Genomic DNA, 23739 nt, shown 5'->3' with positions numbered 1-23739 from the left:
AAAATATAAAATATAAAACAATAAACGGGTACAGTAAATAGGGATGTTAATGCTGAATTAATAAATAATATAATATATTTTCATGAGCTTTTCGGCCCCAGAACGGGTGTAAATTTCATCTATCACACGGTCACTTAGTGTCCGCTCGGGTCCGGGTGGAGGAGACGCCCAATCAGCGCGAGTGGCGCACTTGTCACCTCCGACGCTGACAGCGCCGCCGCCGCCGCTCCCCTGACCGCACGTCCTCATCCCCTCCCCTCGGTCCATCCCCCATCCCCCATCCCTCCACCCCCCACCCCCCTATACCCACCCCTCCAGGTAGCGCGGATGTCTTCACGGCATCACCTTTTCCGCACACGATGCGATATTTATGTGTAATGCTGTGACCAACGTGAGATACTAAAATATGCAGAATGTGGAGGGCATCTCTCTTACTTTATTCGCCATTGCCAAGTTTCGTGTGCATTATGAATATCTTTTTTTCCTCGGCTGGCCCGAGTAATAAATAATGGATTGTAAAAAATAAATAATATTTTCAAATCATCATGAAAAATCGAATTACGTACTAGATCAAAACTAATGATAAGATAGTTGTAATTTCATTAAAAGATTCGGCAGTCATTTTTTGGTATAATCTATCCATTTTTAATTTAAAGTTAACACAGTTAATATCACTATTTCTTACTATCTTATATAACAAGTGTTCCACATCATTTTAAATATAATGAAAATGATGCGAAATGCAACGAAACACGTGTCACAATAGATTTTAAGAAATAGTGGTATATACTAAGTAAAACTTCAATAAAAAACAGTTGTAATTATCTTTTGTTTTAAAAAACCGAAATCGACTAAATACGGAATGTTTAATTTGACTGAAAATTTCATAAGTAACCTCCAATATAGAGTACGAGTAAGATTTAAAATTATCACTTTGATGACGAAAGACTATGATCTTCTTCTTTTTTAACCCTTATCCGCACCCAATGGTAGGTAAACATGACACTGCATAGTACAGAAGTAGTATTTTCTTGATTCTTAAATATACGAAGGAAAGGTTACCAGTCCAGGTTCATATTAATAAATATAAGACTAAAAAATCACTTATATTTATTTTGACCCTTTTGGAATTCGAACGCGGGACCTCCAGCATAGACCACTACACTATAGAAGCGGAAATCTACATAAGTATTATCATGTAAACTCTATATAAAAAATAACGCTTAGAAATACATGTTAGGTGGCTGATAAATTTGATATACCTATCATAAATATAATTCATAAAGTGTATTTCAAAGTTCTAGAAATCTTAAGCTGAAGATACAGGTGATTACGTATTTCCAAGTTTAGTAGCGGGTAAATGTCATCAGGTTTTCCGACGTCGCCCAGTGGGTCAAGTCACGTACTCTACCCTACGACAGAATGTGGGGGGGTGTCACACGCCGCCCTGGCGGGGTCTGGGGTCGGTGAGAGCTATTACCTGGGCACTGTGGACCCCGAGAAGGGGCTGGTGAACGGTTAATATAGGAGGCGTCATCCCTGAATACTAAACTAAGAATGCATAAGCTTTCTACTTTATGTAGTAAACGAACTACCCTTGGGTACGGAAGCACAAGGCATTTCCGTTTGATTAAAAAAAAAATCCCAGGTACTCAAAACTATTTGAGGTACCTGCATCATATTTGATTTGTTATACAGGATTAACCCATATTTATTTGCCCTCACTGAATTTTGCCGTTCATTTGTCTATAAAATTGAATGAAAGAAAATTGTTTTGCATTCAAATACTGGCTGAATGATATGATGTACTCGTATTTAAAATTTGCCCACTTCTATTATCCGTTTTTGATACCTCTTTTATATTAAGTCAATTTTTTATGACTTTATGAATAACAAAAGCAGGTTGTACAACTTTATTGTATAAAAATCAAAGTTCTTTTGATCAAAAGAGGTATGAGTCAGATTTTGTTTGATGGGTTTCTGTGTTTTTATTCTGTGTATGTTACCATAAAATTGTGATTTGCGTGCTTAGCTGGGAGGTGCTTTCTTGCTAGACGTGTTACTTAATTTTAGCATGGCATATGACAAATAGTACAAAGTTCTCTAGGCGCGTTACAGGCTCAGGTCGAGAGTCTCGATCCACTTCGCTCCTGGCATAGCTTCGTGAAGGCCAGGAGGGTATCTTCTAATGGGGTAGTCTGGTTTTCTGCCGCATGACATGGTGGCCTGGGTGTTTCTATTTCTGTCTGTCTGTTGCCGATGTGTTATAACTATTGTTCGTGTTTTATTCTGTAGGCGGATGTTCCCGACCCTGCGGGTGTCCTTCACGGGCGTGGGCGCCGGGCACCGCTACGCCGTGCTGCTGGACATCGTGCCCGTGGACGGCAAGCGCTACCGGTACGCGTACCACCGCTCCTCGTGGCTCGTGGCGGGCAAGGCGGACCCGCCCGCCCCCGCACGCCTCTACGCGCACCCCGACTCGCCCTTCACGGGAGAGCAGCTCCGCAAGCAGGTCGTCTCCTTCGAGAAGGTCAAGCTCACCAACAACGAGATGGACAAGAATGGACAGGTAAATACTCCTAAACTCGAAGAGATCCTACAACAAAACATTGAGGGTTGACGAGAGATCGGCTTTCAGTTATATATGTTTCAATAATTAAAGAAAACACTTCGTTTTTTACCACTTGAGTTTAATTATAGACTACATGTTTCAGAAGCTAAACTTCCGTCATTCAGGTCTGTATAATAACTAAAATATAAAATATAAAATTGTTCTATAAATAAGGATAGGGGGAAAAGTAAGGGGAAGGGGTTAGTCAAGGAACGGAGTTTGAAAACAAAGGAAAAATTGAAAGCAAGGGCGAAGAATTTTGAAACAATATATTATTTAATAAATTATTATTAGAATTCAAGTTTTTTTGTATTTCTAAATTTTCAAGATAATTCATAATTTGGCCTTTATATGGAACAAGGTGTAATAATTTTAATTTATGGGAGTGAAATGAGTGATTAGTATCTATTATATGATTTGCAAATTCCGAAAAATAATTACTAACAAGACCGCTTTGATGTTCTTTAATTCTAATCTTTAAATTTCTCGCAGTTTGGCCAATATATTTTCTATCACAATCTCCACACGAAATTTCATAAACACCACTTTTTTGTAATAAATCAATTTTAGATTTTGAGTTATCGAGGATTTTATGTAAATTATTATTTGTATAATATGCAGGTTGGATATGGGAGGGTAATATTTTCGAAATATTTTTAGTTATTGAACCCGTATATAAAATTTTTCGCCAAGATTTATTTTTTATTGAATCATTATTAGGTGCTGAATATATGTATTTTTTGGTAAAATTATTTTTAATTTTATTTTTTAACATTTTATCTATTAGCGCGCTATTATACCCGTTGTTTTTTGCTATTAGTTTAATTGTGTTTAATTCACGATTCATAAAATGGCCAGTTTCCATTCATTATTAAATAGACTAATTAATATCCCCCTCAGTAACTCAAATTATAATCGTGAATTAAACACAATTAAACTAATAGCAAAAAACAACGGGTATAATAGCGCGCTAATAGATAAAATGTTAAAAAATAAAATTAAAAATAATTTTATCAAAAAATACATATATTCAGCACCTAATAATGATTCAATAAAAAATAAATCTTGGCGAAAAATTTTATATACGGGTTCAATAACTAAAAATATTTCGAAAATCTTACCCTCCCATATCCAACCTGCATATTATACAAATAATAATTTACATAAAATCCTCGATAACTCAAAATCTAAAATTGATTTATTACAAAAAAGTGGTGTTTATGAAATTTCGTGTGGAGATTGTGATAGAAAATATATTGGCCAAACTGCGAGAAATTTAAAGATTAGAATTAAAGAACATCAAAGCGGTCTTGTTAGTAATTATTTTTCGGAATTTGCAAATCATATAATAGATACTAATCACTCATTTCACTCCCATAAATTAAAATTATTACACCTTGTTCCATATAAAGGCCAAATTATGAATTATCTTGAAAATTTAGAAATACAAAAAAACCTGAATTCTAATAATAATTTATTAAATAATATATTGTTTCAAAATTCTTCGCCATTGCTTTCAATTTTTCCTTTGTTTTCAAACTCCGTTCCTTGACTAACCCCTTCCCCTTACTTTTCCCCCTATCCTTATTTATAGAACAATTTTATATTTTATATTTTAGTTATTATACAGACCTGAATGATGGAAGTTTAGCTTCTGAAACATGTAGTCTATAATTAAACTCAAGTGGTAAAAAACGAAGTGTTTTCTTTAATTATTGTAACATGTCTTACCACAAAGTTAATGCCGAAACAATAAATAAAATATATATGTTTCTGTTATATCCTATTATACTAATTTCATTACTTGATTGAACAGTCAATTTGTAGTAATATATTGTTTATTCATTTCTAATTTAAATCTTACATGGTAAATAAATTTTTTTTTTAAAAAAAGATAAATATTTGTGTTTTTATTATTTACACAAATATTTATATTTAATACTATTTCTGTGAGCCTAAGCGGCTCATTATTAAAAATAGGTATCAAATTGTGGTAAAGTGAATTCGAACCGAGAAACTCTGACTTAAGAGACCATGACACTAACCACGGGACCATAACCCGACACAATAATACCACCATTTCTTAAAATCTGTCGTTACAAGTTAACAATAATACGTTGTTACTATTGTCGCGAGCTTTAATTTTTCCTCGTAATAATAATAATAAATTTGGATAATTTATATATCGACATTTTCGTAAATTATTATCTTAAGGGCATTAACATAGACGTGAATTATGATATGAAAATGATAATGATTAATTTCGCCAGCATATAGATCAGCAAAGTGTGGTTCGGGAGCTGCATGCGGCTCTTCGACCTTTTAAGAGCGGCTTCAGCACAAATATCCGGGGGAAGGCTGTTCGACTCTACGTATTCATGTGAAAAATATTTTTGAAGCATGAACTTTATTACAAGCAAATTGAGAAATAGTAGACGGTAGAAGATAATACTGGTCGACCGGTAGATCATTCCTTTGTTTGAAGAGCGAAATGGAAAATGTTTACTTACTACTTTCAATCTGCGAGATAGTCGTATATTTAACCACACAAAGGCAAGAAATGCGAATGGAGATTGAATGGTTCAGTTCGAAGTGTAATATTCCGACTGATTAAAAATCTGCCTTACTGCATATTACGAACAGTAAACCATATTAAAATACGCACGCGGCATTGCTAACGTTTACTGCCTTCGCTCATTCGCAATACAATTGACTATTAAAATTTTCAAGTAGGGGAAACCGGGAGAATATTGCACTTGGTATTTTGAAACAAATAAACTCCACAAGTTTTTGTGCCCAAAACGCATTGAAATAGACTATTTTAATCTTAAAAGAGTATTTAACTTATATTTATATATATACTTTTAATAAGTTTATAGCTTTAATAATCTAAATCCATCAGAATTACAAAATTCACAAAAAACTTATGTATATATATATATAAACAATATATAAAATATGTCTACTCTTTGCCTACCCCAGAAGAGAAACGGCGTGATGGTAGTAATATAAAAATGATATGAAAATGGAGTTTGAATATACATTACAGGTGTTTTAACTTTAGATGAAATATCTATCGTATGGAATATGCCAGTTTTTAGCATTCCAGGACTTACGACTTGACATTTGGCTGGCTTAAGTTATAAAATTATGCACTTGTGTAACGTTCACCATTCTACCCGATATAGAACATCCATATTGTATTAATTTTCTAAACTTGTGTATATACAGAATTTTAAAAAAAATGTTTAATTATATAGTTAATGAAAAATTATTACTGTGAGAAGGTACTTAAACAATTGAATAACGTTTTTCTGTTACATAAAATATATTTAATTTAACATTTAAATATTGAAGGTCCCACCTCAAACCTTTTTGTAATAATTACTATAAGTGTGCTGCTATTTGAACATGTTATTTTTAAAATCACCAATTATTATGAAGTTAGTTTGGGCCTATTCAAATTCAAAACGTGTTACACTGAGAGCGTAAACTCCGGCATTCCTCTATTTGCTCTCTGTCGGTGCCTTTGGTAACGTCACCATCCTGAAAATACTCTCAAAGCTTCATGTCGGCTAAATAATCCAAGGACCAAAAGCGTTTAAATCATGAGCAAACCATACAGATGAATTATTCACTCCTGGCAAAGCCCGTAATATTCCGTATCGTGAGAATTCCAAACACAGCTGAGGACGGACTGCAAGTTGCCATTATTTTAATTAGTTTTTCTCTATTTTAGTGTTTGGTATGTGATATGTATATTATCATATAAATACTCATTCGAGGCAAAACCTTTTTGTTCTGTCATGTTTTGTTGAAATATGACAGAACCTTATATTATGGCTGGTAAAAATACATGTTTAAATAAGTATTCAAAAACATTTAACCCCGAGGGTTGGTTATAAGTATTATTTTTTTAATGTAAATATAAAATAAACAGTATTATTTTCATTTAATTATTTTAGAAATATATCAACAGGGACGACAATCCTTTAGGGACAGAAATATTTAAGCCTGGGTATTGACAGGACTCGTCTGGTTTAAGTGATTACAATTAACATTAATAACATTATTTATCGCTTACGAAACTTTAAAGATGGCTGTATTTAAAGTCACATAAGAAAATATATTTATAACTTGAAATATATGTTTTAAGAAATTTTAAAAAATCAGGTTTTAAAATCAAATTTTAAATCAAATTTAAAAAAATCAAATTTAAAAAAAATTACAGAATGTAGAATGTTACACAGCGTATAAAGTGTAAAAATATGTTTTTTTTTTCAGTTGGTGTTGAATTCTATGCACAAGTACCAGCCCAGAATTCACTTGGTGAGGAGAAGGGAAGGTTCTGGAAACTCTCCCATCACGGACCTGGAGCAGGAGGATTACAAGACATTTATCTTTCCCGAGTCCATTTTCACAGCCGTCACAGCGTATCAGAATCAATTGGTGAGTCATTTCAATCTTTCGCATCTTTCAACCAAACTTTTGACGTAGATTATATCTAAACTTTATTCTGCCTTCGCACGATACCGAGACATGGAAAATAAAACTATTAATTAGGTATATTGTAATGGAAGTAGTATTAATGGTGTGCGAATCGTCATCGAATAATATGGTATTCACAATTTAAAAACATTGGATTCTTCACGATAACTTAAAATTTTTAATGCTATTATTTAAACTGTCCATAATTCGGTAAATGTCGATCACTGATACACTTCACCATCTTTAAAAAATGTTATAGGTGCTTTAACTATGAAGCATCTATCATACTGCATTAATTTTTTAAACTTATGCTCTTAAAATATATGGTTCATTTATAATGAAATTTGTTTCGAATTCGTTCACATGATTTTTATTTCTAATATAACATTTTTAATACTTCTATTCAGACAATTATGAAAAATTTTGTATCAGACACTAATCTGTTTGTATATATTTGTCCGCCTCCGTAGAGTAATGGTCAGCACAGTCGGCTACCGTTCTGGAAGTCCCGGGTTTGATTCCCAGGGGGGTCAAATAAATATAAGTGATTTTTTTCACTCCAATATTTATTCCATATTACCCTGGACTGGTACCTGAAGCGGAGGGCTGATCACCTTTCCTTCATATGTTAACGATCAAGATAACACTGCGTTTATATAATGCAGTGCCCTATGCATCATTGGGGTGCGGATAAGGGTTTGAATATACGAGTATACAGGTTGAAAAATTATATATAAGAATAAATTGAAGAAACATAATATTTACTCCGGCATCGGAACAAAAAAGGATCTTTGAGCTAGCTACCATAGTTGAAAATTCATAAATTGACGTCAACGCTAGAAAAAAAGCATGCATTTTTGCGTCGATTAATCAGACGACATTTCCTTACACTTCATTTCTCGATATCCTCCATCTCGAGTTGACGGATCGCACTTATCAAAGCTTGTCACTGGGTGACGCTCGCCCCCCGGCCGCGCCCGCCCCGGGCGATAATTACCCGAGCCGCTGATGGTCGCAGGGCGGACGGTGACGCTAATCTGTTTACCCGAGGTCTGAGGGAACAAGAACGCAAACAATTTAGCAGTGCCATGGGCGGGGGCGGCGGCCACACACGTCGCGGCGCACATAGGGGTATTCCCAGTAATTAGCTGGACAAAAATCGAATTCGTAAAATTTGTCTCTTGTAAGGAGAAATAGGTTTAAGTGAATGTTTTTTTCTCTTTATTTTAAATTCTTTTGCATTACACGACAAATTTAAATACAAAAACATAAGAATAAAATATAATTGTTGAACTACATATACATATACATATAAAAAATATGAATAAAATATAAATGTTGAACTACATATACATATATTTACATTTAAAAAAAATACATTTAGTATAAATATTTTAAATAAATTCACTGGTCAAATTATAAGCTAAAATAAAATTGAAAATGATGTTTTTAAGCGTTTCTCAAGTATGTGAATAAAATCCAGGAATGGATTTCACATACAAATGAAGAAATCTCTGATTAATAAAATCATTTCTCATCCCATCATAGATGTATCTAGTGAATTCGCGAACACTGTGTTACGAGTTTGATCAATATATCTATGAGAATTTGAGTAGTGTGGTTGTGGTTGTTATGGGTAGAATTTGTGAATGTTGCACGTGAGTAAAGTGATCACTTAAACCAGCCTATGACGGTCGTAAGCCCTGTAAATGTCCAGACTTTCATATTTTTCTTCATCTTGTTGAGGTGCCAAAAGTAACTCCCAATTGGAGATAATTTAGATTTGTGAATAAGTATTTGGACACTCTCAAAATGTTGTAAAATACAGAAAATTATGGATTTTTAACCCCTGCCTAAAACCTGTGCCGTAACTAATATGCAATTATTATTGTAATAGACCACTTGAATTCATTATATTTAAATTCATTTTGTAAGAAATATTATATGAAATCACAGTTTTCGACCCCTGCCTTGATAATGACGAAACTCTGTCACTGGTCGAATAAAATAAATGTGGAAAAACTCTAATGTTTTGAAAAAAAATTTACCGTAGAATATAATTATGGCCGCTTAATTAGCAGAATACCCATATGTGCGGCTTGAAGTATAGCAGATCCGCCTAATAATGCAATATACCACTATGCACACAACGGTGTGAGCACAAGCGCGATGGTTATGGTACAGAAATTGTAGTGTTTAGACACTACAATTGTAGTGTTTAGACACTACAATATGAGATAACCATTGAGTAGCTTTTGGCTTTAGAGCCAAAAGCTACTCAATGGTTATCTCATACCTAAACTATACAATTACCAATCCATGGTGAAATATGGTTTTAATCTTCTTCCGGAGGCAATATGATCATAAAATATTCAACATACAAGAAATTGAGACTTTTATACGGGAATTTGAATTCAATCTTCTACTTTATTCCAATGAATTATAACAAAAATTAATGACTTCCTTTTCATTAATCACCAAATTATATTTTAAAATTAAATATTTTTCAATGTTTATAAGCAATTAATTCCACTGTTTTGCCTAAAGGAGATATCTGCATTCAAAGGCAGAACAGAAATGAATATAATTTTCGTGTATTTGTTACAATTATTAACTTAACATACATTACTTTCAATACTTACAATGACCTTAAGTTTTATTTTTTGACCCTAGATTATGTTATTGCTAAAATTTACGACGGATTTAATTTGTGGAGATCAGCAAGGCAATACATGTAAAGAATGTATGAACAAATAGCATGAATCTTAATTTTTTGCCGATATTTTATGTTCATTTTTTACATAAAGTTCTCAAAGAACATTTTGATCTTATTTTTCAAATATTTTTTGTCAACGTTTTTGGTGAAATGTAAGTTTTTCTTATGGCTATTAATTTTGTTACAGTCTCGTATCAAGGTACATTGTAATAAGTCCCGTGGGCTAGGGTAAAACCATTTGATTCAATAAAATTGTCACATTTCTATTAAAATATTTACAATATAATAACAAAGCAACATAATTCTCTTTGAAAAGACTGATAAATAAAAAAATGTATTACTTAATAATTCTGATATTGTATTTAATACAAGAACTTATATTTTTTACCTTATGATTTATAACTAAATGATATTCATAAACTAAGTACAAAATAATTATTATTTCTGGTTTGCAGTATGGGTGGCCTATTTCTAAAATAACAAGCGTGAAAAAAATGTTGTAAAGAATTATATTTTTCCGTATTCTGGACTAATTGTCACTCGACACGTGCTTTTTGCCATTACCCAAATTCTTCGCTGATGTTTATATGATTCATATTGTATTTTCACCAACTAAAATAATACGTGGATGAAAAATTCATTTTAAAACATAAATATAAGAATAAAAATATATATTTTAAAGAGTACACAGCAAAGATTTGAAGTTTTTTCGTTGTTTAATAGTTTATTAATGATACATAAAAATGTGTAGCTTTTATATACATAACGTTGTTTGATAGATGTTCGAATGGTGATATAAGGAAAGAATGCAAGACTGAGATAAGGATTATCGATAAAATTAAGGATGTACTCTCAAATATACAAAATCAGTACGTAGCAGGCTTCGCGATAAGCCCCACTTGTCTAGTTGTCTGCGCACATTTTTTGAAAGAATGTATTTTTGAATTTGGCGAATAAATATTTTTATCATTTTTGTAACTCCTTGTCTTTCAATACAGTTTTCTTTTCAAATTCATATATTTATCTAGAAGAAAACTTATTTTTTCAATACAAAAACGGTGGTCTAAGCAAAAAATGCAAATACGTTAAAAGAAAATTATGTTGTGGGCTGTTGATTACCTCGCTTAAAGAAAGGTGTATTGAGATGATTTGAGCATGTGAATCGAATGAGTGAATAAAGAATAGTAAAACAAATTTATGAGGCTAATATGGTTGGTAACAGAAACAGATAAAGATCGAGGAAAAATTGGTACTTAAAATTATTTCAAATACTTGAAACTGGTCTAGTCAGGAGTCGGTATAATATGAAGAGGTGCATAAAAGTCGATGAGGCGAAGTTTGTTTCCCAAGACAGCTTGGTGTGGCGTTCTATTTTCTCTGCCTACCGCGGAGAAGCGGTGCGATGGTTGGTTAGTGCTACTCATATTTACATACACACATACGATAGAAAATGTGCTATATTTGAATAAATAGACTCAAATGTTACTTAATTATGTTTTCGAAATAGTCCATCTCCACCAATACTCACCACTTTAAGGTAATTTTAATGTACAACATTTTGAGTGTGTCCAAATACTTGTTCACAAAATCTGGATTATCTCCAATTACAGTAGTTATTTTCATATTATTTTTATATTATTCTTCTTCATCTTTGATGAGATGTCAAAAAATAATATGAAAATAACTTCTGTACTGGCGTTTCTCATGTGTGTGATTATAATCCAGGATTCGGATCTCACATACTAATATAAGAGTTTCTGCTTAATAAAAAGCTTCTTTACATCTCACCAATAGATGTCTCTAGTGAAGTTCTAGTGATTCATGAACAAGGTTTCTAAATTGGTTCATATATATAATAATAATAAAACCCTTATCCGCACCCCAATGGTGCATAGGGCACTGCGTCATATGAACGCAGTGTTATCTTGATCGTTTACACATGAAGGAAAGGTGATCAGCCCTCCGCTTCAGGTACCAGTCCAGGGTAATATTGAATAAATATGACAGTGAAAAAATCACTAATATTTATTTTACCCCCCTTGGGAATCGAACCCGGGACCTCCAGAACGGTAGTCGTGCGTGCTGACCATTACACTACGGAGGCGGACAAAAACGATATATAGAACTTCCAAGAATTTGAGTAGTGTGGTTGTCAATAATGGGTAGAATTGGTGAATGTTACACGTGTGTAAAGTGATCACTTAAACCAGCCTATGACTGTCGTAAGCCCCGTAAATGCCCAGACTTCCATATTCTTCTTCATCTTTGATGAGATGTCAAAAAAATAATATCAAAAAAATAATATAAATGTTACTTAATTATGTTTTCGAAATAGTCAATCTCCACCAATACTCACCACTTTAAGGTTATTTTAGTATTTTAAATAACCTTAAAGTGGTGAGTATTGGTGGAGATTGGAGAGCATTTGTGATGAACGTGTCCAGTGACAAGTCCATCTAACCGGGGCTAATCAGTGTCTCTTCACAACTCAAATAACCTTAAAGTGGTGAGTATTGGTGGAGATTGGTGAGCATTTGTGATGAACGTGTCCAGTGACAAGTCCATCTAACCGGAGCTAATCAGTGTCTCTTCACAACTCAAATAACCTTAAAGTGGTGAGTATTGGTGGAGATTGGTGAGCATTTGTGATGAACGTGTCCAGTGACAAGTCCATCTAACCGGGGCTAATGAGTGTCTCTTCACAACTCAAATAACCTTAAAGTGGTGAGTATTGGTGGAGATTGGTGAGCATTTGTGATGAACGTGTCCAGTGACAAGTCCATCTAACCGGGGCTAATGAGTGTCTCTTCACAACTCAAATAACCTTAAAGTGGTGAGTATTGGTGGAGATTGGTGAGCATTTGTGATGAACGTGTCCAGTGACAAGTCCATCTAACCGGGGCTAATGAGTGTCTCTTCACAACTCAAATAACCTTAAAGTGGTGAGTATTGGTGGAGATTGGTGAGCATTTGTGATGAACGTGTCCAGTGACAAGTCCATCTAACCGGGGCTAATGAGTGTCTCTTCACAACTCAAATAACCTTAAAGTGGTGAGTATTGGTGGAGATTGGTGAGCATTTGTGATGAACGTGTCCAGTGACAAGTCCATCTAACCGGGGCTAATCAGTGTCTCTTCACAACTCAAATATTTTAATATTCTGCTGAAATATACGTTCTATTTCCTTGTTCCAACATCGTCCCATCTCAGACCTAAATTACTGATTATTTAGACACTACCAGCTTCAGGGGATTGAATAAAAAGACACAAGCGATTTTTTTTTCTGACACCTTCCAGATTTGTGAACAAGTATAAGAAGTGTTGTGAATTAAAATTAACGATCTTTTTTTTAAAAAATTTATGTAAACAAATTTTAACGAGTATAAGTTAACTAACTAACTTACTGACCATCACGCCGCTTCCCCGCAGAGGTAGGCAGAGAGAATAGAACGCCACACCACTGTGTCTTTGCAAACATTCTTCGCCTCTTCCACGTTTATGCATCTCCTCATACATACCCGCCGACTCCTAACCTGACCACTTTCAAGTATTTGGCATACCTGATCATGCCATGTTTTTCTCGGTCTTCCACTGCTCCTTTTTCCAATTAGATTCGCCTCATAATTTTGTTTTACAGTTCTTTCCTCACTCATTTGTTCTACATTTATTATTATTATTGTTGTATTTTTATGTCCTCCTTTTATTTTAATTATAATGAGAGTATATTTTGTTTTTTACAACTAAAATCACTCGTAAACGAGTAGAGTCTTAAAAAAATAAAAACAGAAATTATATAAAATTTATAATTTTATCGTATTATTATGCATTGCATCTTAATAAGTAAGTTATGATTGGGTCTTATTTAGTTTGAAAAACTAAATTTAATCCAAATTCGAATTACTCAAGTAGTATAGAAATTTAAAATACTTTGACATTTTATTTTTAAATTGTATAAACATGTGTATTTAAAAAAACCTACAAGATAAAAATAAATTGTTGATTCGATTACTGCCACTGTAAAACAATATACATCCCGAAAATGAGTACCTCCAGTCTCCTTATTCTTGCATTTTATGTATATATGCAGTCTTTGATATTCGGTTAGTCCATAATTTACTATTTTATTTGATTCTTTTTGTCAGGAAAATTGGAGAATATTACCGAAAATTTCAGTATAATATAAGCTAATGTGTTTCCTTTCACCGCTATTATTATCAGTATTCTATCGAACTCCCTCGAGGGTCTCTGCTTGATTGATTACCAGCTCCGATGGCTGTCAGCTCCGACCACATCTCCTGTATCGATGCATCCATCTCATGGCTCGCAGCTTCACCGATATTCAATCCCAGTAAATTGCAACATCTGCGTTTATTTACTATGGCTTTAACCTTTCACGAATTCGCGGACCTTTTCCAGGATATTAAGTGATTTATCTTCCTATGAAGAATATGTTAAATATTAAATTTTATATGAACACTAATCACTTTCTTTAATATTCATTTTATGATGTATCCGTGTTATTTATTCACAAAAAAGTCAAATATATATTTTTTTTGATTTTATGGTTTTTTTAAACGTGTTTTTCGATATAGCCTCGTCATAAAAAAATTACTTTGTTAATAAATATGAGGTGCTGATTTAATAATAGGTACTAGTGATTATTTATACTTTTATACAATTATGTTTCGAAAGTGTAGTCTTTTCATGTCTGGTACTACTATAATAATAATGTTTTAAATGCATAGCGTTCGCCATATTATGAAAAATGTATGAGCGTCGTAAATTTCAAAACCTAATTTTGTTGTCTCAAAGAGCAATAGTTTTTCTACAAAGGACTAGGACAAGCTAGTAAAAGTACGGGTATGCAACCTCGAATCCTGTAACCAATACAACTATTTTCCTTTGCGTTGTTATTAGCCCATCCTTCCTCCATTTAGCAATAATTTCATTAACCCTGAGCTGCTTCACTTCCGTCATCTATATCCCATTAAATAAAGTTATCATATTAGTTACATGTAAATAACGAGCATGTTAATACCGTGTCCATACAATGCAGTGCCCTTTCCATCATCTGTGAGCGAATGGGCCTTTTGAGGCAAGTATTTTTGGAATTCCGACATTTGTATGTATTATTAAAATTTTGCCATGATAGTGCCGATGTATAAATATAATATTAATTTGATGAATGATAAGGATTGTGTTTTTAAATTGGTATTTACGAGAATCTCATTACGAGGCGAGTGGAACCGAGAGCCGGAATGCGACGAATGGCATAACACAGATATCATGTCCCGATAAAAGTCGCCCTGACAATGATAAAATGGGATATAAAACATTTTTCGGGCAAACAGCGCGCTTTGTCACCTGAATGGACGCGCCGCGGGCTAGTTTCACGGAATATTATCGTATGACAAACGATGCTTTGGCTCCCAACAAAGGGGTGAACCTGAACTCTTCGTCGTTTTGTTTCCGAAGGCGTCAAAACACGCATACACGAGTGGGAATAAATTCGACAAATTTCAATGATAATAGGAGTGATTTCTATGTACAGTGGGCTGCCATATTGTTAGGGACAGTAACAATATTTTGTGGTTTTTATGTTTTCACTGTCACTTCTTCTAAATAAATTGGATTGTATGGAAAATCCCTTTGTTATTTTTCTTCAGATAGCTATTTTTGTTTACAGGTTTGGCGTTTAATTTGTAGAACTCCTTTTATAATTTATATATTAAATACTAAAATCAAACACTGATTTTTAGAGTCTACTACATATTATTTTGTCATTGAAAAAAACACATATAAATAAAATTTGTGTTAATTGTTTAATATATAAATCACCATTAATATTTATGTGGAGAAGCGATACCAGTATAGTGTCAGATCTGTAAAAAAATATGGGAATATTTACATGGGGTTAGAATTTTTGTGATAACACTTCAAAAAACATCAAAAACCTCATCTGGATGTGCCATCACTCTCCTGGGCTAATGCTTGTTGCAAGATTGTAAATTGAGAGTATGCCACGACGTTTTCAAGCCGTTATTAAGGCTAAGGTGATGTTACAAAATATTGAACTTATTGATGATGCTTCATTGTGTATCTTTGAAATACTTAAATAATACAACTTAAGAAAAAAATGTGTTTAAATATTCCCAAATAAATATTCTTGGTTATAAAAAATAATAAAGTACCTAAAATTATTAACATCTTTGTTTTATGAATACAAAAGTGCCGAAAACGCATTTTTTTCATATACATAGGTGTCCCTATTAATATGGCAACCCACTGTAGCTTGTCGCGCACACGCGGAGACGATACGGCACCTTCGTCCATCTTTACTGCCAGTCTGCGTCCCTGTTCCCCGCGGCGGGAGCTTCGCGCGCGAAAGGGACGGAAGCTCTCTCGAACGGATGAAAAGGGTGTCATGATAAAATATAATAAATTCATTCATTCACAAAGGATGTTGTACAAAATATTTGACCAAGAAAACCACAATAGATTTGTGTCGGTGTGAATGTTGCCATCGCTGTAGGTGGTGAATTGTCGGTCAGGTCGGGTTGTAGCCGGAGGGTCACTGTTCCTGAGACAAAACAAAAATCCAATATTTTACTTACTATTATTATATCTTTTGTTGTCTTTTTATTCGACTACTGAAGAGGTACACAAAATAATGCGGGTCTTTGATTTATTTGTAAATCTGTTGAAAAAAATAGACACCTGTATTCGTTATTATTAATTTCTGAATAAGAGTCCGTGCACACGTTTGATAATTTGACGCAAACGTACCACTGCCGCGACTCAATTACCCACCATACGGTCGATGATAAGGAGAATGTTGTATTATCATACCACAAAGTTAATAATGCTTTTTAAATACAAAATACACTTAATTTGTATTTTTATTTTTGCCACGACATTTAAACGCTTAATAAATCATACTGAAGGCGAAATAATAATTCTAGTAATATTGAAGCTGAAAAATATTATTTTTGCTGTTGTATCTAATCTAATGTGTTAATTTCACTTAATATATGTCATTATTTCTTAAAATATATTGTGACACGTGTTTTGATGCATTCTGGTGCAATATGGTGTTTTTTTTTATTATGTTAAAATTAATTGCCTACGAAAATTTTCAATGTACGAGGATTTATAGTATATTCTGTTTGTATTAAAAATGATTGTGAATGTGTATAGTAAATAATAAATTAATATGGTTGATTCCTAAAAATAATACAATAGATACAATCGATTCAATATTGGATTCCTAAAAATAATACAATAGATACAATGGATTCAATAATGGATTCGATATCAATCAAGATTTGTCACATAGTTTATTTATTTATCTTATTCGTCTTGTCATATTTTCTAAATCGAATCGGAAAGATCTTTATGCCCTATTGCTTCACCAATTTTTGTCAACTGCATATGTATTTTGTTTCGCACATTCTGTTTCCAATTTAATTTAATTAGCACCACGGTGTTTGAAAATGATACACGTTTTGCACAAAACACGGGTTACAATACATTTTTACGAAATTTTGGATTTACCAAGTGAAATTTCGATTAAAAATGAATAGATATTATCACAAAGTGACTGCCAAATCAATTAATGTAAAAAGTGTTTGTCGTTGATTTTTATTTGCTTTTATTTCAGACAGGATTTTTGATGAAAGAAATCTTGCAGTGCAAATATTGAGACTGTTCAATATGTAATCATGCCGGTATCAAGATGTTGATTTTTGAGATCATGCTAGATATAGTAACAAGAGTAACAAGACATGTGTACAAGGTCCACACAGTGGTCATCGTATTCGGTATAGGGACCATCTCCCAGCTGGTAGAAGTTCTGGAACAGGTAGAAGGGGATGAAGAATATGTAGTGATCGAAATAGTGAGCGACTCTGAGACTGATCAAAACGTTTACAGTAGTGAGGATGAAGATAATGATTCCTTGAGTGTTGTTCGGGTGTTTTAGTACAGTAATTCAATAGAATCCCAACTAAAAATGTTATCCGGGTGTTTTGGTTCTATAATTCGATAGATTTTAGACTTAAAACGTTATTCGGGTGTTTTAATATTAAAATCAAAAAGATTTCACACGTAAAATGTTTTTCGGGTGTTTTAATTTGTACTGTACTTATGAGATTTTAGACTGAAGATGTTATTCGGGTGTTTTAATATTGTAATTCAATAGATTTCACACGTAAAATGTTATTTGGGTGTTCAAGGACTGTGATTTAATAGATTTCCGACTGAAGATGTTATTCGGGTGTATTAGTACTGTAATTCGATAGATTTCAAACTTCAAATGTTATTCGGGTGTTTTAATTTGTACTGTACTTATGAGATTTTAGACTGAAGATGTTATTCGGCTATATTAGTACTGTAATTCGATAGATTTCAAACTTCAAATGTTATTAGGGTTGAGATTTCAGACTTATAAAGCGTTTATTTAATGGAAGGATGTATGTAAAAAAATATATATTTTATGTTACTGATTTCATAATTAATATCAATATCATGTCATATCAATGATTAAAAATAAAATATTTTATATCATTTTGAATTATTTATTGATTATTAATATTTTAATACATGTCCACCTACGTAGTATACTGATAAGCGCGTTTGTCTACAGTGCTAGAAGTCTCGTGTTCGATTAACAGGAGGGTCAAAATAAACAAGTGATTTGCTCTCATAAGAGATAAACTATATTAATATCACTCTGGACTGGTGCAAGAAGCGCAGAACTGATTACCTTGTCTGCATACAATTAACGATCAAGATAACACTTTGTCGATACTATGCAATGGTCTATGCATCATTCGATGCAGATAAAGACTTGAAAAATAACATTTAAAAAAATATATACTGAGATATAAAATAACTGCTGTTTGCATCGTAAGGCGTTTCACCCATCCAAACTATTAAGTTTAAATGTATCTAGAACATTTGGAATATTTTTTTTACTTTTAATACATTAGAACTATTGAATAACTATTTTTTTTTCTTCGTAAAAATAAAAACTCTTATAAAATCGATCAAAAAAGCGCTTCTTGTAATTTTATTTCGAGTCGATATTACGGTAGTCGCATAACAAACCTTTATTTTGATCATTTCGTTTTCATTCCTTCATTTGGAATATGTTAAGTTTTTATTAGTTTGTATCTCTACCAACTTAACTTTGCTCGGTAAAAATCAACTTATGTTATTATTGACTTATGCCCAATATGTGTTTAAATTAGTTTTTCTCATAAAAATAATAGAATTTAGATATTCGAAAAAATATAGAGTTTCAAGCATTTCCGTTAAGAGTCGATATTACAGTTATAACCCCATTTCAGGACCGTGTAAAATACTCTTTATCCTTCTTCAAACCCTTATGTGAACCCCAATGGTGCATAGGGCACTGCATCATATAAACACAGTGTTATCTTGATCGTTAACACATGAAAGAAGGGTGATCAGCCCTCCGCAGCAGTCCAGGGTAGTATTGAATAAATATTAGAGTGAAAAAATCACTAATATTTATTTTCACCCCCCCTGGGAATCGAACCCGGGACCTCCAGCTGACCATTACAATACGGAGGCGAACACTCCACTGCCACTCTATATCCAGATATCAATTATTAAATCTTTACGTGCATATATTTTTAGATATTACTGAATTCAATTTAACCGGTAAATAGCTAAAGCGATACGTTCCAGTTAAAAAAATCAATGTGCTCATAAAGTTTGTATATATTCAAGAATATAACAAAACTACAGCATTTTTCAAAATGAGTTTATTGCACTGTATAGGATAGGACCTTCTCATTATTAAAGTTACTTCTTTTAGTTCGCGTTATATTTTAGAAGGTAATGATTAATTTCGAGGCAGGCTTATTTAAAGATACTCCCACTGTTAATTATCACATATCATTAGCCGGTTACCATCCGACATGTGGTCTTGTCTAGTTACATCGTAAAAATACATACATAAGTTACCTCTCCGTAGTTATCATGGAATATATTATGTGAGAATTAATCACACATAGTAATTAGGTATACCATTTTTTCTTTAATATTCTGGGTGAAGGAATCATGACGGTGCTTTTAATTGTAAAAAATTAACGCTACTCAGAAGTAAAAAAATGATGACGTAGTAAATAATTATCTTATCCTTATCAACAAATGAAAAATGAAAAGAACATTTTAGATAATGTTACATAATAATTTTCTTATTTATTACAAGTATACACTGGGAAAAAATATTAAATACGTTTTCGTTTATACATACCTCTACGTATATTTAGAGAGTAGCTATTTTCCACGTGGGACATATTTATGAATCTTGAAATAATAAAGAAAATCTTAAAATAACAAATCAACTAACTTTTACAACAAACCATTTCCGTAGAAACCCATAGAACGCTCTTTATAAATTAAAGAATCTAAGCATCAAAAAATCTGTATAAATAAGTTAAAATGGGATGAATCAATCTTTAGAAACAAAAATTTGAACATACTGAAAATATTGAAGTGTGATTATTTGTTTTAAATTTATTTCATGGTTTAGTAGTCGAAATGCTTTAAGGGGCATTTTCTAATATAATTTCAAAAAATCTACTCTGTAATGGAGGCCAAACCGTCGCATGAAAAACTAGAAATAATATATGTGTTCTGTAGTTAACAGCGATCGTGGAAATTAAAATACATAGTGCTTATGAAGTCTACCCATGATTGACAACCACACTCCTGAACAATTTTAAGTTTTTGATATATGGATCAATCTCGTAACACACTATTTGAGTTCACAACAGCTATCTATGCTGGAATGACGAAAGCTTTTATAAGGCAGAGACTCTTTCCATTTTTTGTGAGGGAGATTTGTGTTTTTACACACTCAAAATGTTGTAAATATACGAAATAACCCAAAATAATGCGTTCTTTAATTCTATTAACTATTTGATTCCATGATGGGATTTAGAAAAGAGATTTTGAATTTAAGTCCGCTACTGCTGTAACACAATATGATCCCCGATGCGCAATATATTATGTGTGTATCAACATAATTTATGTAAGATCACCAACTAAACACTAATAACCATAAGGTACGTAACTAATGTTCACTACCGTTCACCGTTTTATATAATAGGCGTATCTTTGTTTGAAATTAATATTTATAAAATTTAATTTACATTTTTGAATAATGCGGACTCGTTCTGGAATTTTTTGGGTGTGTATGAACTACAAAAAAGTATTATATATTTAACCTTCTTTGGCACAGGTCATTTACCTACCTATAATATACAACCACTCATATACGGGATGTTAGTAAGCAAATATATATATATATATATATATATATATATATATATATATATATATATATATATATATATATATATATATATATATATTTATATATATATACATATATATATATATATATATATATATATATATATATATATATATATATATATATATATATATATATATATATATATATATATATATATGTATGTGTGTGTGTAAAGTATACCATATGCACTGTCTCCGTGATACAGTGATTATCTGCCGTGTTAATTGTTATTTAATATATTGAAAGCTTCCCAACACATTGCCGGATCCAATACAAAAGCTCTTTGCTTATTGTCAGACCACACAAATAAAGTTCGTCTTGATTTAAAAAAAATATATTTCATGGATTTCGATTTGTGTGTCACGGACAATCTAAATAAATACATATTTGGAAATCATCACCGACATCTAGAAGTGATACGGTTTTTGCAGTGATAGGAAACTGTAATGAAATATGTAACACTGAGTTTGGCATCTAAATTGTTATGTTATTATTTTTATACCTGGTTGAGAATCCAATATGTGATTCATGCACCTACCTCAAACGCGTTAACGTCTATAATGTGAAAATCAAATGTAATGTATACACAAAAACAATGATAAAAATATTTTTAGTTTCAACAAAATAGCAAAGAATTACAAATATTTTCAAACAAAATAAGAGCTATTTCAAAAAATATTATTATGATCTTTTTGTTATGTTCTGCTACTTTTCGCGTGTCATGTATTTTGTTTCATCCTGTATGCAGACGTATGGTATTTTAATGATGATTATGGTAATTAATTATTCACTTCACATTTTTATATTTAATGGGGTGTATTTTAATACATGTGATCACACTTTTAAATATTAAATAAAAAGCTTTTTACAAAATTGTGAGCTGAATCTGTTTGCTAGCTTGAATAAGATTTCAATGCTAGTTTATTGAGAAGAAAACACTGTCATACTTATTCTTTTTCTTTTCAATTAATATAATTTGTAATAAAATACATAAAACAGTTAAAGGATTCAATAAAAAAAGAACCCTCTAAAAAATAAAAATTATTTATTAATGAAAGTGGAAGAACACTTAGTAAGAATGCAAGAAATACATTAAATGGAAAAAAATGAAAACATTAAATGCATATGTTAATATTTTCCTCGAGACCCGAGCAATTTCATATGAACTTAAACGTGCACTCATTACACGCCAATAATCGCAAAGAATACGTATGGTATACCTCAAGGTTATTTGTTATTACCCTTATACAGATGCGAGCTGGTTACATGATGGACACGAACCTTCGATATTCATAATTGTTCTGAATACTTTGTTAGTAAATATACGTAAATACTTAACTCCTGTATTTAAAATTGTTTTTTATCATTCATATTATACTGAATTAAATACTGTTTAGTTAAGTACTGGACAGTATTTTATTCCCAATAAAATATAGAACGGACCGGATCTATCTAAACGGGGTTGATGTATTTTTATTAAAAGAAATAAGTTAAATAAAAGACACAAAACTATTAGGGCTTGATTAAAATTAATTAATGTCGGGTTGTGGTCCCGTGGCTAGTGTCGCGGACTCTTAAGTCAGAGTTTCTCGGTTTGTACCCACTCTACCACAATTTGATACATATTTCTAATAATTACCCGCTTAGGCTCACATAAATACTATGAAATTGAAATATTTGTGTAAATAATAAAAACACAAATATTTCACTTTTATTTTTTTTAATGATTACGGTTTTCAAAGATAAACTGTTAAATAATTTCTATGAATTCTAACAATTATGTAAATAACGTTATATCTGCTACCTTTGTTATACGAGGTATTTTGTTTACACTATCTGTATGAAATAAAAACTTCGTATATTGTGTTGTAAGGTCAAACCGTTTTGCTAGTAAATATATTGTATGAGTATCAATTAACACAATAAATAGTCCTTTTATTTTTTCAAATGAAAATTTGATGCATTTAGCAATTTTTTTGTAAAAATTTGCATGTAAATATTTGTAGAAAGTGCATCTTGTATATTTATTAGTTTAAACATTAAAATTTAGTACTAGCAGTATTTACGAGGTAATATTTAGAAGGCAGTTGAGACAAATTTAGAAAAATAATGATTTACCTTTAATACATGTAATATAAATATTTTTATAACAAAAAGGCAATATTTTACTACAAAAAATTGTCTAAAAAATTCTTGTTTAAGTAATTCAGTAAATTTTGTAATACAAGATAATATTTTTAAACAGTAACTGCAAAGTACTAGGTGTCGTCTGTGGCATTGAAAGCTGTCTCACCGCATTCCCAGATCTGATACAGAAGCATCTAGGCATCCTGACAGACCTTCTCTTGCAAAGCAATTTTGTATGAACTTAGTTTTTTATGAAACAAAATTCGCACGTGGCATGTTTTTTATTATCAAATATAACGACTATGAATAAGGTGATGAGCGCATATTGTAAAATGCAGTGCAGTCCTAAAATCGCACCAACTTCCGCCAGCCTCGTACTGAGTACTTGCTGAGTACCCAGTGCAGGGCAGGCGGTATTGCAGCTAATTACAATGCGGTGGGCCGT

General features: G+C 32.2%; 1 protein-coding gene and 1 long non-coding RNA gene across 3 annotated transcripts in view; both read left to right on the top strand.

Moving 5' to 3' along the window:
- The window catches only part of LOC148305501 (uncharacterized), an 81969-nt gene that overhangs the window by 41840 nt on the left and 16390 nt on the right, over positions 1-23739 (top strand). For both annotated transcript variants that reach the window (XM_088266583.1, XM_088266581.1), the window contains exons 3-4: positions 2296-2569; positions 6896-7060. In XM_088266583.1, coding sequence (XP_088122709.1) covers positions 2296-2569; positions 6896-7060 — 439 coding nt within the window. The remainder of the gene's footprint in view (positions 1-2295; positions 2570-6895; positions 7061-23739) is intronic.
- Positions 13733-18379, top strand: LOC148305502 (uncharacterized). Its single transcript, XR_015838146.1, has 2 exons — positions 13733-13914; positions 17475-18379. It is a non-coding gene; the product is annotated as an uncharacterized LOC148305502 (long non-coding RNA).

This window comes from Brachycentrus maculatus, unplaced genomic scaffold, assembly GCF_059751285.1.
Source record: "Brachycentrus maculatus isolate JH-2025_06_01 unplaced genomic scaffold, ASM5975128v1 h1tg000271l, whole genome shotgun sequence".
Classification (NCBI taxonomy): domain Eukaryota; kingdom Metazoa; phylum Arthropoda; class Insecta; order Trichoptera; family Brachycentridae; genus Brachycentrus; species Brachycentrus maculatus.
The sequence above is the reverse complement of the archived record's forward strand: the minus strand, read 5'-3'. Positions and strand labels throughout refer to the sequence as shown.